The sequence below is a fragment of the Rhinoderma darwinii genome, chromosome 10 (genome assembly GCF_050947455.1).
Source record: "Rhinoderma darwinii isolate aRhiDar2 chromosome 10, aRhiDar2.hap1, whole genome shotgun sequence".
Classification (NCBI taxonomy): Eukaryota; Metazoa; Chordata; class Amphibia; order Anura; family Rhinodermatidae; genus Rhinoderma; species Rhinoderma darwinii.
This window is the reverse complement of record NC_134696.1, coordinates 49,701,132-49,716,130: the sequence shown is the minus strand read 5'-3', so window position 1 is coordinate 49,716,130 and position 14,999 is coordinate 49,701,132. Positions and strand designations below refer to the sequence as shown.

The 14,999-nt window shown below is 41.0% G+C and overlaps 1 protein-coding gene across 1 annotated transcript; it reads right to left on the bottom strand.

Moving 5' to 3' along the window:
* Positions 1-978: 978 nt before the first annotated feature.
* LOC142662601 (leukocyte immunoglobulin-like receptor subfamily A member 2) lies at positions 979-14,046 on the bottom strand. The gene is made up of 6 exons (XM_075840813.1): positions 14,020-14,046; positions 11,930-12,196; positions 10,935-11,195; positions 7,358-7,624; positions 6,338-6,598; positions 979-2,151 (listed from the first exon to the last, which is right to left on the bottom strand). Exons 1-6 carry the CDS (start codon positions 14,024-14,026, stop codon positions 1,973-1,975), a joined length of 1,242 nt encoding a protein of 413 aa, XP_075696928.1. The 5' UTR covers positions 14,027-14,046; the 3' UTR covers positions 979-1,972.
* Positions 14,047-14,999: the final 953 nt, after the last annotated feature.

Genomic DNA, 14,999 nt, shown 5'->3' with positions numbered 1-14,999 from the left:
TGTGAGGGAATTCCACAGAGTATCGGAGCGGAGCCTATACTAGCGTTCTGCCCGGGACTCCGGCTCTGGGGAAGCCCCAGACATCACTGTCCATATATGGACAGCATTGTCAGGGGATTCCACATGGTAGTGGAGCCTATACTAGTGCTCTGCCCGGGATTTCAGCATCGGGTGAAGCCCCAGACATCACTGTCCATATATGGACGGCATTGTTAGGGGATTCCACAGAGTCCCGGAGCAGAGCCTATACTAGAGGCTCTGTGTGCTGCGGGCCACAGTTGACAGCCTCAGGGGCCGCATACGACCCGCGTGTTTGAGACCCCTGCACTAGACCATAAATTTGAGCTTTTTTCTAGAGATAGCATTCTAACCAAACCTCCATGAGTACTATATACAGGATCATTAGATTGTGTAAAAATTGGTCCCAGGTATCCACTGGAGCCGTAAGGTGGTCTTCCAAGCTCTCAAATTACCCTACGAAAGATTTCCTGGAGGCTACTCTCCACTTAAACAAAGTTATTCCAGTCAGCATTTCCATAGAGCATTTATTACCCCCCAGTTACAATTAAAATTCTCTCCAGAGGAGTATTTCGGTGCCAAGTGTAGTCAACCCATCACTGACATTTTTCATAATTTCTCAGAATATCCATGTACACAATTATTATGGTAAATTATTATTTTTCAGACATTTAAAATATCTTTTAATACGATTCCTGAATGGACAGTCTTTCACATTCTCTCAGGTACTGACAAGAATAGTCTTTCTAAACTCAAAAAACATACTCTGTCTATTTGGGAGAGCGCAAACTGCAAAAGTATATTGCATTATTGGGCAAACCCTGACACAGTACCTTTTGGTTGTTACAAAGGTAGAATATTTATTCTTCATGGACTGGCTCAATTCCACATTACAAAAAGAGACACAGACAAGGCGATTCTTTTTATCATGGTAATCCTTTATTATCAAGTAGTCTTTAACAGTGTGTAAATCTGTTCATGATTGTTTTCAACACAGCATGGTATTCTTTAGAAATTTTGCATGGACGAACACCTTTTATTTTTATTATGATACAATTGTTTACTTAGTAGGTGGTGACATGGGGGTGGCTTGGGGTGGATAGTTGGGGTAGACAAGATGTTACAGTTTTATTAAAACCCATTTAATATTATACATGATGTATTGCTCATCCACACATATTCTCTATGTTTATGACTATTGGTTCCTCTTGACTTTTTCTACTGTATTTTGTAAAATGTAGAGTATTTAAAAAACAAAATTAAAAAAAAACATTTTGCCATTTTTTTTCCTAAAGTTAAATATTTTAAATTAACATAACTGGTATTGGTGCAATAAGTCCAAACTATTACAATATAACATTATTTAACCCGCACGGTGAAGGCTGTAAAACATTTTTTTAAATGGCAGAATTGCTGCTTTTTGGTCACCTTAGCTCTCCAAAAAAATGGAATAAAAGTCAAAAATTCACTTGTACCCCAAATCAGTACTAAAGAAAAACTACAGCTCGCCCCGCAAAAAATAAGCCCTCATACCAATGGAATGTGGGGAGGAAAAACAAAAATGAAAAAACTAAAATTGTCTGGTCATTAAGTGGTTAATGCATACTGTTACACTGAACTCAATAATAAGGCAGTCCGCAGTAAGCTACCAAGCTCACTCTAGTATTGGCTGGACTTAGCCAGCATGTTATCATTAAAAACTATGTCTATGCAGGCGAAAAATTCTGAAAAAATAGACACTAACTTTTCAAACAACTTATGCTAATATGATAGTATACTTACCGTTAAAAATTTGTTGTTTTAAACATGCAAAATCTGCGCTAGAATGTAATAGTGCATCCTAATGATTGTGTGATCTCCGGGGACGCTAAGCTGTGATTGACAGAGGACAGAGGGATCACTTAACAATTATGTAGTAAAAATAATGTATTAGCAAACAAGCTGAATTGGCTTTTTAAAAGTTTAATTTATATTCGTTTTCATGTGGACATCTGATCTCCTCCATTTTCTTTTTCTTCATGCTGTAGCAATATTCTGAGACAACAATTATGAGTACTACAAGGATAACTCCAGCTACGGAAATGCGGATCATGTTTCCTCTTGAGTAGTCTCTCTGCTTTTCTTCAATACCACCTGTGAATGATGGATAGATCTCTAAAGAGGTATTCTGGTTTTAGCAAATAAAGGTAATTTTTTGTATAATAAAAAGTTATACAATTTTCAATTATGCTTTCTACATGAATTCCTCAAGATCTCTGCTTCCAGTTATATAAAAAGGAAATGTTTTACCTACATGGGATATATCTGTCGTAGTCATGTGATAGACTCACTTTCCCACCAATACTTGACCATTGAAATGATTTATGGATACTGTTAAAATGGGAGACACTACTCCCTCTATGACATTGTGACAACATATTGGGGGTATTTCTCAATGGCTGTACGCCATATATGCGCCATAATTTTTGACTTTTTCACCTTTTACTTTGCCTCTGTCACTTTATTAAATAAAGTAGACAGGGCCTTCCATAAGGGGTGGGGGTATCTGTGGCTCAAATAATTCTCTATAATTTAATCTATAGACGGACAAAACTTATAGAGGAAATCTAGGCCGGTTTGTAGCTGGTGTAGATTTTTCATTCTAGGGCACAGATAGATTCCCCCAATTATTTATTACATTAATATGTTATTTTGTTCCTTTACCCGTTACACCACTATGACATAACTGTGCGTTATTGTGAGGACTAACTGCCCGCACCTTGTCGTACAGTTACGTTGTGGTGATGATGCGAACACAGAAGCATTACCTGCACCACCAGTAGAATGCCGGTTGCACTATACAGCCAACATCCCGCTGCAATGGCAGGGAACAGAGATAACTCTGATCCCAGCAGCTTAACCACTTTTGCCACAATTGGGGTCACAGTTTCTTAAAAGAAACATTTTTATTAACAGTTGTGTTGCTGCATGTAAAGACCAAAGGGGCTTTGATGTTTTTAATATTGCAATTTCTCACAATGAATTCAATGGGGTGTTGTGGCAAAACAGCAACCAATAGGGCATGTTGCTATTTAAAAAAAAAAAAAGTCCTGAAAACTGCGTGGAGTCTGACCACAGTGTTTGCTAAAAGGATTTTACATCAGTGTAACATCTAGTCTATGTGGTGGTTTATTGCTGTGTGTGCTTGTGAATACTGCCATCAAGTGAATGTTCAACCTGTTAATAACATGTTGTTTTGAAGGTACAAAATTTGGTGCTGATTCATTTCTTAACTAGAGGGAGCATAGAAGCTGCATACTGAGCCCTTCTGATCCACAGGAGGTTTCTGTCCTCCCTGAGCTCGCCTTCGATTATGTGTATAAGCAGTGTACGTTAATTAATTGACCACTTTACACATAATTTAGTAATATGTTATAGACCTGAATATAGAGAAATTATTAATTTATCTTATTAGATTCATTAGTGGCTCCTTGCCGTTTTGACACTTTCTGAAGCCACGCCCCCTTGTTAGCATAGACTTCTGTCCCGACAGCATGCCACTCCTGTCCTGAAAATGGCTGCAGGTGGGCCTACGACATAAGTGAACTTCCCTAGAGACGGTGCACTCGAGCTACCATGCCAAATTGTGATTGCCCCACACTGTGTTGTTCCTATTTGTGCAAGTGGCAAGAAACTATAAAAACCTCCATTTACAAGATCGGTGGTGTGCACCGACACTTTCAGGGGCAATGTGACGTTCATCAGCCTCCTCCATTGCAACACATCTGTCTCCTCTTTTACAACACACTGCGCCTGCATTAATTTCCTAAATGTCCAGGACATGAGCAAGCGCAGATGAAAGTATTCGGTTATCCTATTACCAACATTCCATCCGTGCTTGTGCGGGTTCTAGACGTCCAGAAACTAGTGCTGTCACAGTGTAAAGAGGAGACTGATGGACACGGCTCGTCACATGTAAGTGTGGGTATAATTTATCAGACGGCAGTCCACCGATTTTGTAAATGGAGACTTTTATAGCTTCTTGACACTTTCCGCAAACTGGAACGGCACAGTGTGAGGCACGCCTGAGAGTGATACAATCACAATTTGGCATGGTAACTCAAGTACATCAGTTCTTTACAGAGTCTAAAGGGAAGTTCACTTAGGTCTTAGGCCTGTACATAACTGGCCCTTTAAGACATGCTGGCCAAAAGAAAAATTGTATACTTAGGCAAAGTGAAACAACAAAATTTCAGCTTACAACTCACAAGATGCGCAAGGTATTTTTTTTATATGATTTTTTCTTAGGTCTGCAGATTGTGGCAGCTGCAGATGGGAACAAGAGGCAATCTTCAGCAATGGTGGCTATTCTCCAGCAATTTTATATATTCAGGTTCATAACACATTTAAAAAAAAAATATATATATATATACGTATGTAAAGCAGACAACCCCTTTCAAACCTGCAGGCAGCCAGCACAATATTTTTTAAATCAAGTCTATATTGGTGATTTGAAGTTCTGTATCTGAGAAAATGATCTCTGAACGCTATAAAGATATATAAAGAAATTAATCAGCACAGAATTTTTAACCTGTTTTGATTAAAAAAAATATGATATTCAAGGGTGGATATTCATTTTATCTTATGTATTGTCATCTGCTAATTATTATCCCCCTTTTACACTGAGAAAATACAGCTGGTTGCAACTAAGGGTATGTGCACACGAGGGCATTACGTCCGTAATTGACGGACGTATTTCGGCCGCAAGTACCAGACCGAACACAGTGCAGGGAGCCGGGCTCCTAGCATCATACTTATGTACGACGCTAGGAGTCCCTGCCTCGCTGCAGGACAACTGTCCCGTACTGTAATCATGTTTTCAGTACGGGACAGTGGTCCCGCAGCGAGGCAGGGACTCCTAGCGTCGTACATAACTATGATGCTAGGAGCCCGACTCCCTGCACTGTGTTCGGTCCGGTACTTGCGGCCGAAATACGTCCGTCAATTACGGACGTAATGCCCTCGTGTGCACATACCCTTACATTCTTAACATACAAGTCGAAGAACAGCTCTAAAGCACAAAATTCTGCGCTAACAAGTTAAATAAAATACAGACTAAGGCCCCATGCACACGAACGTAAAAACGCCCGTAATCACGGGCCGTAATTACGGGCCCATACACTTCTATTGGCCACGGGTACCTCCCCGTATGCTTACGGGAAGGTGCCCGGGCCGTTGAAAAATATAGAACATGTCCTATTTAAGGCCGTAATTATGGCACGGGCAGGCACATAGAAGTCTATGGGACTCCCGTAAATACCGGTGACTACGTGTGTGCACCCGTAATTACGGGAGCGTTGCTAGGCAACGTCAATGGATTATCACTGTCCAGGGTGCTGGAAGAGTTAACTGATCGGCAGTAACTCTTTCAGCACCAGGGACAGTGACTACCGATCACAATATAAATCAACGTGTAAAAAAAATAGAAGTTCATACTTACCCAGAACTCCCTGCTTCTTCCTCCAGTCCGACCTCCCGGGATGACATTTCAGCCCATGTGACCGCTGCAGCCAATCACAGGCTGCAGCGGTCACATGGACTGCCGCGTCATCCAGGGAGGTCGGGCTGGATGTCGAAAGAGGGACGCGTCACCAAGACAACGGCCGGGTAAGTATGAATTTCTTTTACTTTTGCCTCGGAAAGGGCTGCCCCTTCTCTCTATCCTGCACTGATAGAGAGAAGGGGCTGCCGATTAGTGCAGTGCAATTTTGCAGCGAAAACGTGCCCGTAAATACGGGTGGAATACTGGTGACACCGGACCCGTATTTACAGGCACAGGTCCGTAAATACTGGTGCAATACGGGTCGAATACGTGTGACCAAGGACCCGTATTTACACCAGTATTTACGGGAGGGAAAAAATACGTTTGTGTGCATGAGGCCTAAAGCTCGACTAAACATTAGATAGCCTTTGGCCAAGCGTGCATGCTTATTTCAGTGAGGAGAAACCAATAAGTCCCTCCACTGGTAGTGGTTTATCTCCCATAGGAGAATAGAATTGGGACTCATTGAAATCCAATATGACTAATCTTTCTTTTTCCCGACATCTGTGATTGGTAAACAGTCGGGAGGCAAATTTTCGGCTGATTTAGATCTAATATGTATGGCCAGCTTTGGAGAAAATTAACATTCATAAAGAATGTAAGGTTTGGTTATTCGGTGGGAGATGCAGTTTGCCAGAAAACTCTAGTTAAATGACCAGCTTTGGATGACAATTTCATTCATGATGATACAAGTGTGGGAACAGTCTAATCAATGTAATCACCATTAAAAAAAATCACCTTCTATCCAAACGTAGATTTCATTGCTGATTTTATATCTGGATGGTTCTCTACAGAAATACCTCCCCTCATGTTCTGGGGTCACCTTACTGAATTGAAATTCAACTGTAGATCCGTTAGATGTCTTCTGGTCATACAGTTCTCCATTTTTAAATAAGCTGATTGTCTCCCCTCTCTTAGTTTTGTGACACAGAAGTGTTACATTGCTACCGAGGAAAATGGAACCCGTTGGTTCAATGGATAAGAAAGTGCGGGCATTGTCTGGAACATAGTAAAAGTGAAGAGAGAAGAAAATTTGTTATGCATATATACGCTCATTCTATCGACATACTGACATATATAATACTGTGTACATGATATATATAACCAACATTTAGCATATCTACCACTGTCTGTTAGTCTGGTTAAACTCTACAATGAGAGTTCTTGGAACTTTTTCTACAGTAATAACAGGCTCTATTCAGACCTTGCCTTTCCTTATGTTCGGAGTATATTTTGGCAAATGCAGCTCATTTATAGACTGTATGTTTCAATGGGCCTAATGTATGCCAAAGCGTGACCTTTTAAAATGTGTCCAGGCGGTATTTTTTTTTTAGAGAAAATTGACGTCTATAAGCAGAGAGCCACTAGGTAGCCCATGTATAACAGGGATAGCAATTTAGTATTAATGGCCATCTAATACTAAATTTTCTATTCTATATTTTACTACATGTATGGATGGCCGCAACTTCAGCATTTTAGACGTCGGACCTACCTACCACTGTCAACTATTCGCCTGGTCAAATTCTTTACGAAAAGGGCTTGTATTTAGCCATAGCTAAGAAAGAGCATCTTCCACACTAGCTGACTTGGCTTAGCCATGTATTTCATGGTTGCCCATTCACTTGCAGTCCTTGCTGACCAGAGTTTCAGGTATAAAACATCACACCCTGGGAGATGAGCCAGGCCAGCTTCATTGGAAAAAATTATTTTATTGATGAGATGCTTAGTAAAGGTAGTAAAAAAACCACAAAAGTTTACTTTCCACTGAAATTTTGACATGGCTCGACATCCTGGAATTTGATTGCATCATACAGAAATAATGGCCTCTGTGTGTCAAAGAAATGTTAGCTAGAATAAAATCAGCCTTGGAGCCGATTGACTGCTGCCGCAAGAATTCTTTTCCATTCTTATATAGAAGGACTATATCTCCTGGTATTGCTCCATAACACTGGATTGTTATGTTGCTGCCTGCTGGGATACTGCTGTTTGGATTGACAGATATTGCAGGTGTAATGATTGGTCCCTCTGTAAACAGAAACATATTAAAATAAAACATATAGCAATGAAACCAAAGAAAATTTGTCAAAGTTTAAAATAATTTTATTAGTAGAAGTTGACTTTGGATGACAGGATAACAAATTAAAGGAATTGTCTAATCTCAGAGATTGGTGGCATATTGCTCGAAAATTTCACCAATGAACAAATGGTGGGGGTGTGACCCTGGGACTCTAATAACTAGCAAGCCATTGCTTGCTCTTTATTAGAGATGAGTGAATCGATTCTACACAAATCTGATTCGGTCAGAATAAGTTTAGTATTCGGGAATTCTAAAACTCTTGAAGTTTGCAGCACACGAATCATGGTGGCATTTTACAGATTAGTAAAAAGATCACATGACCTAATGCGGGCTTCCCCATAATGCCTTGCATGCAGCCTTCCCAAAATGCACACAGTTATCTATCGCTCTAGCGCAGCCAATCAAGAGGGGTGTAGGTGGATGACTCATATCCACTATAAAAAGCCCAAACAGAAAATGACACTGGCTGGATACGGTACTAGAAAAGAGAATCAGAGAATCAGACACAAGTTTTCTGGGAAATTGGGGCACTTGCAATTTCAGCAAATTTATTCAATAGAATAGGTCCCAAAGCTAATTTTACGAAATTCGCTCATCTCTACTAGTGATCATTGAAGGACAGACCCTTGCCCATCAGGCACTTCCCTGAAGAAGCTTAAAAGTAGTTTTCGTCATCGTCCGTAGTGACTGCACTTTGCTATCCTCCTATGTACTTTACCCTGAGTTTGCTTGATGTGAAGTAAGTGCAGGAGCCATCTTCAGATCCTTAGATCTTACTAGAATCAGTGGCGCATTATCATTAGTGCGGTTTGGGCGGCCGCCCGGGGCCCAAGGCTCCCAGGGGGCCCATGGCCGCTCGAACCGCACAAGACCGTACGGGCCCCCTCATGCCCCTCATCTGAGTCCTCAGATACAAACGAATATTATGGGCTGCAGGCCACATTAGGCTTGCAACCTATCAGGCACAGAGAAGACTCCCTGGGCAGGCCGGCGTGATGAGGTACTGCATCACGCCGGTCTGCGCATGCGTCTAGTCCGGAGGCTTCACATGCGTCCAGCTTGAGAGGCCGCCACGAGAACGCAGCAAGGTAAGTAAAATATATATGTATTTTTTTAGGTAGGGGTAGCGCTGTGCATATATTCAAGGGGGGGGAGTGCTCCGTGACACTATATACAAGGGGGGAGTTCTCTGTGACACTATATACAAGGGGGGAGTACTGGGTGGCCCTATATACAAGGGGGAGGGTAGCGCTGTGTGGGCCTATATACAAGGGGGAGGGGAGCGCTCTGTGACACTATATACAAAGGGGGGAGTGCTCTGTGACACTATATAGAAAGGGGGAAGTTCTCTGTTACAGTAAATACAAGGGGTAGGGGAGCGCTGTGTGGCACTATATACAAAGGGGGAGCACTGTGTGCACTATATACAAGGGGGGAGCGCTATGTGGCCCTATTTACAAGCGGGGAGTGCTAAGTGGCCCTATATACAAGGGGGAGCGCTATGTGGCCCTATATACAAGGGGGGGCGCTGTGTGGCCCTATATGCAAGGGGGGAGTGCTGTGTGGCCCTATATACTAAGGGGGAGCGCTGTGTGACACTATATACAAGGGGGGCTGTGTGGCGCTATCGACAGCGGTATGTGTGTGGCGCTCTTTACAGGGGGGCTCTGTGGCGCTATTTACAAGGGGGGAGGGTTGTATGGCGCTCTCTATAGGGGGCTGTGTGTAACGCTCTCTACGGGTGGGATGTGTGTGGTGCTAGCTATACGGGGTGTGTAATATCTACAGGGGCTGTGTGTGGCGCTATCTGTGGGGGTGTGTAATATCTACAGGGGCTGTGTGTGGCACTATGTACAGGGGGCTGTGTGTGGCAATATGTAAAGGGGGCTGTGTATATGTGGTGTTTTACAGCGTTTGGCATTATTATATTCAGGCGTGCAGTCTTTGGTGCTATTATATTTAGGGGCACAGTATGTGGCACCATGATAATTTTATTTTCGTTTATAGGTGTGGAAATGTTGAAAAAGTGAGGAGCCGCAGACATCTGAGTGGCAGATTCTGCAGAAATGAGTCATGGCCGGGAGAAGTCGCCATGAGCTCTGGACCGGATGGATAAGAAAAGAGGAAAAAAACTACTAGAATCGCAGACGTCGTCACCTGTGAGTCACTAGATATATAGGGAATCTGTCACCTCTCCTGACATGTTTATTATAGGAAATCCTTGTATTTCACAAAAAGTCTTTCTGCAGTCCAGGACTGATAGACAATTCCCCTTGTCAGGAGGATGTGTCCCTGCACAGTGTGATACTGTCAGTAAGTAGGGACACAGCCCTGTGACAAGGGGAATCGTAACACCCATTTGTTAATGCTTGCCCAAAAAGGCAGTGTTAACAATAGTTACGGCGGCGGTGCAGAAGGGGGGCCCAAGTTGGGGTAACAGCCCAGGGCCCATGGTCTACTTAATCCGCCACTGACTAGAATATTATATATCTAGCCAATGGGGTGATGTTTATTCATTTAAAGGAATACTAAATATAAAAAAGAATTATCATAGTTCCCCAGATTTGATCCTGACCATTATATTTATCTAAATAGTTAAAACTTATGTCAGTTGATGACTAGGACCCTCCGGCATCGTTCTGTCTGAAATAAGAGAGAAGGGGCTGCCGATTAGGGCAGTGCAATTTTGCAGCGAAAACGTGCCCGTAAATACGGGTGGAATACTGGTGACACCGGACCCGTATTTACAGGCATGGGTCCGTAAATACTGGTGCAATACGGGTCGAATAAGTGTGACCAAGGACCCATATTTACGCCAGTATTTACGGGAGGGAAAAAATACGTTCATGTGCATGAAGCCTAAAGCTGGACTAAACATTAGATAGCCTTTGGCCAAGCATGCATGCTTATTTCAGTGAGGAGAAACCAATAAGTCCCTCCTCTGGTAGTGGTTTATCTCCCATAGGAGAATAGAATTGGGACTCATTGAAATCCAATATGACTAATCTTTCTTTTTCCCGACATCTGCAATTGGTAAACAGTCGGGAGGAAGTTTCGGCTGATTTAGATCTAATATGTATGGCCAGCTTTGGAGAAAATTAACATTCATAAAGAATGTAAGGTTTGGTTATTCGGTGGGAGATGCACAGTTTGCCAGAAAACTCTAGTTAAATGACCAGCTTTGGATGACAATTTCATTCATGATGATACAAGTGTGGGAACAGTCTAATCAATGTAATCACCATTAAAAAAAATTACCTTCTATCCAAATGTAGATTTCATTGCTGATTTTATATCTGGATGGTTCTCTACAGAAATACCTCCCCTCATGTTCTGGGGTCACCTTACTGAATTGAAATTCAACTGTAGATCCGTTAGATGTCTTCTGGTCATACAGTTCTCCATTTTTAAATAAGCTGATTGTCTCCCCTCTCTTAGTTTTGTGACACAGAAGTGTTACATTGCTACCGAGGAAAATGGAACCCGTTGGTTCAATGGATAAGAAAGTGCGGGCATTGTCTGGAACATAGTAAAAGTGAAGAGAGAAGAAAATTTGTTATGCATATATAGACCTCATTCTATCGACATACTGACATATATAATACTGTGTACATGATATATATAACCAACATTTATCATATCTACCACTGTCTGTTAGTCTGGTTAAACTCTACAATGAGAGTTCTTGGAACTTTTTCTACAGTAATAACATGCTCTATTCAGACCTTGCCTTTCCTTATGTTCGGAGTATATTTTGGCAAATGCAGCTCATTTATAGACTGTATGTTTCAATGGGCCTAATGTATGCCAAAGCGTGACCTTTTAAAATGCGTCCAGGCGTCTATAAGCAGAGAGCCACTAGGTAGCCCATGTATAACAGGGATATCAATTTAGTATTAATGGCCATCTAATACTAAATTTTCTATTCTATATTTTACTACATGTATGGATGGCCGCAACTTCAGCATTTTAGACGTCGGACCTACCTACCACTGTCAACTATTCGCCTGGTTAAATTCATTACGAAAAGGGCTTGTTTTTAGCCACAGCTAAGAAAGAGCATCTTCCACACTAGCTGACTTGGCTTAGCCATGTATTTCATGGTTGCCCATTCACTTGCAGTCCTTGCTGACCAGAGTTTCAGGTATAAAACATCACACCCTGGGAGATGAGCCAGGCCAGCTTCATTGGAATAAATTATTTTATTGATGAGATGCTTAGTAAAGGTAGTAAAAAAAGACACAAAATTTTACCTTGCACTGAAATTTTGACATGGCTCGACATCCTGGAATTTGATTGCATCATACAGAAATAATGGCCTCGGTGCGTCAAAGAAATGTTAGCTAGAATAAAATCAGCCTTGGAGCCGATTGACTGCTGCTGCAAGAATTCTTTTCCATTCTTATATAGAAGGACTATATCTCCTGGTATTGCTCCATTACACTGGATAGTTATGTTGCTGCCTGCTGGGATACTGCTGTTTGGATTGACAGATATTGCAGGTGTAATAATTGGTCCCTCTGTACAATGAAACATGTTAAAATAAAACATATAGCAATAAAACCAAAGAAAATTTGTCAAAGTTTAAAATAATGTTATTAGTAGAAGTTGACTTTGGATGACAGGATAACAAATTAAAGGAATTGTCTAATCTCAGAGATCGGTGGCATATTGCTCGAAAATTTCACCAATGAACGAATGGCAGGGTGTGACTGTGGGACTCTAATAACTAGCAAGCAATTGCATGCTCTTTATTAGAGATGAGTGAATCGATTCTACACAAATCTGATTCGGTCCAAATAAGTTTCGGATTCGGGAATTCTAAAACTCTTGAAGTTTGCAGCACACGAATCATGGTGGCATTTTACAGATTAGTAAAAAGATCACATGACCTAAGGCTGGCTTCCCCATAATACCTTGCAGGCAGCCTTCCCAAAATGCACACAGTTATCCCTCCCTCTAGCGCAGCCAATCAAGAGGGGTATAGGTGGATGACTCATATCCACTATAAAAAGCCCAAACAGAAAATGATACTGGCTAGATACGGTACTAGAAAAGAGAATCAGAGAATCAGACACAAGTTCTCTGGGAAATTGGGGCACTTGCAATTTCAGCAAATTTATTCAATAGAAGAGGTCCCGAAACGAATTTTACGAAATTCGCTCATCTCTACTAGTGATCATTGAAGGTCAGACCCTTGCCGATCAGGCACTTGCCTGAAGAAGCTTAAAAGTAGTCTTCTGCTCATCTATGTGGTAGTTATTAAACTTTAAATGGGTAGTAATTTTCTTCATCGTTCGTAGTGACTTCACTTTGCTATCCTCTTATGTACACTACCCTGAGTTTGCTTGATGTGAAGTAAGTGCAGGAGCCATCTTCAGATCCTTAGATCTTACTAGAATATTATATATCTAGCCAATGGGGTGATGTTTATTCCCTTAAAGGAATACTAAATCTAAAAAAGAATTATCCTAGTTCCCCAGATTTGATCCTGACCATTATATTTATCTAAATAGTTAAAAATTATGTCAGTTGATGACTAGGACCCTCCCGCATCGTTCTGTCTGAAGTAAGAGTCAAGTAAGTTAGAAGCTACCTGTTTAACTTAGCCATTCCTTTTGTCGTAATGGAAGCATAGAGGAAAGGTTGGATGCTAGATTTCTCCACCAGGTTTCTACCAACCTGTGTTCTAGGAGCTTACAGGAAATCTAGTAGATCAAGGCTAGGTTTTTACAGAGCATTTTTTTTTATGCCAAACATAGAAGTAAATACAAAATAGGATTGGTAGGAGTCTTTTCTTTTTATTGTCATCCCTTAATGATATACTCCTGGCTGTGTCTAAAATACGCATTAAAATGTCCCATGTAAACCAGGCCTAACAAATATGTACAAGAATTGATTTTTGCTACTCTACAATTAGCCTTACTACTCCCTAAGCTACCTGAGATGCCGGACAGCACCCTTTCCACGATCAGTGTCCAGTTTAACCCATTTCATTCCTATATAAGCCTTGGCTACTGCTGCCTGACTCCCCAAAATGTAGCTGTACTGAACGTCTATGGCTAATATGTTTATATTTGCTTGTTACTTCACTATTCTAAATGTATCACTATCATCCTTCAAGATTGCTTCAGCCACTGGATCCCAGACCTAGTCCTCACTCTGACATCTGTAAGTAAGTTGTATTTTGTTTTTCATATTGGGATGTTTCTTCCTCATTCTCTTCTCGCTTTGGTGGTCCTTCACACAAATTCATTATATTTGGGAAAATGTTTATGTATGAATTAATTAAAGATTAAATCACGCAGCTAGATTGCAGTTTGTATTAGAAATATACACTTACGTGCCATTATCTTACATCTGTCTCCAAGTATGTCTAGAAAAAAAAAGAATAAAATACTGGAGTTGACTGGAGTGATGAAGAGATATTCAAACTACCATATTTTTTGGACTATAAGACGCACCTGACTGTAAGACGCATCCAGGATTTAGACAACAGAAAATAGGAAAAAATTATTTCATATTTTACTACTTTTACAAAGAAAAAACAATTTGTTAAAACAAATAATTGTTCTGTTTCACCACATTCTGAGAGCCATAACGTTAAAATTTTGTCATCGATTGAGCGGTGTGAGAGCTTATTTTTTGCGGGACAAGCTGTAGTTGTTATTGGCACCATTTTTTCTACATACAATTATGGTGTTTTCATTTTTTTTTACGCCGTGCGAGTTAAATAATGGTATATTGCAATAGTTTAGAATTTTACGGACAAAGCGATACCAATTATTTTATTTTTTTGACATTTTGGTTAGGAAAAAATAGGAAAAGGTTGTTTTTTTTGAGATTTTAATATTTTATTTTATTTTATTTACACTCCTGAAAATCTAACTTTTTTTTTACACATTTTATTAGATCCCCTAGGGGACGTAAACAAGCGATCGTTAGATTGCTGGTACAATACACTGCAATACAAATGTATTGCAGTATATTATAATTTTACAGGCTTCTGCTAAGCCCTGCAGGAGGCAGACAGAAGGCAGACCTGGGGTCCTTCATTAGACCCGGGCTGCCATGACAACCATCGGTGCCCCCCCATCAGATTGCGGGGGGCATTGGGCTGTCGGAGGGGGCCGTCCCCCACGGGTTTTCCCATAAAGGACATTTATGACATATCCACAGGCTGTGTCATAAATTTCAGATAGATGCAGGTCCCCCCACTGGGACCCGCACATATCTCTAGAACGGGGCCCCCTAAACCCCGTTCTAGCTTTTTGTGCTCTCCCAGCCACTTAATGATTACATAGTCGAGTTACGGAAACAGCG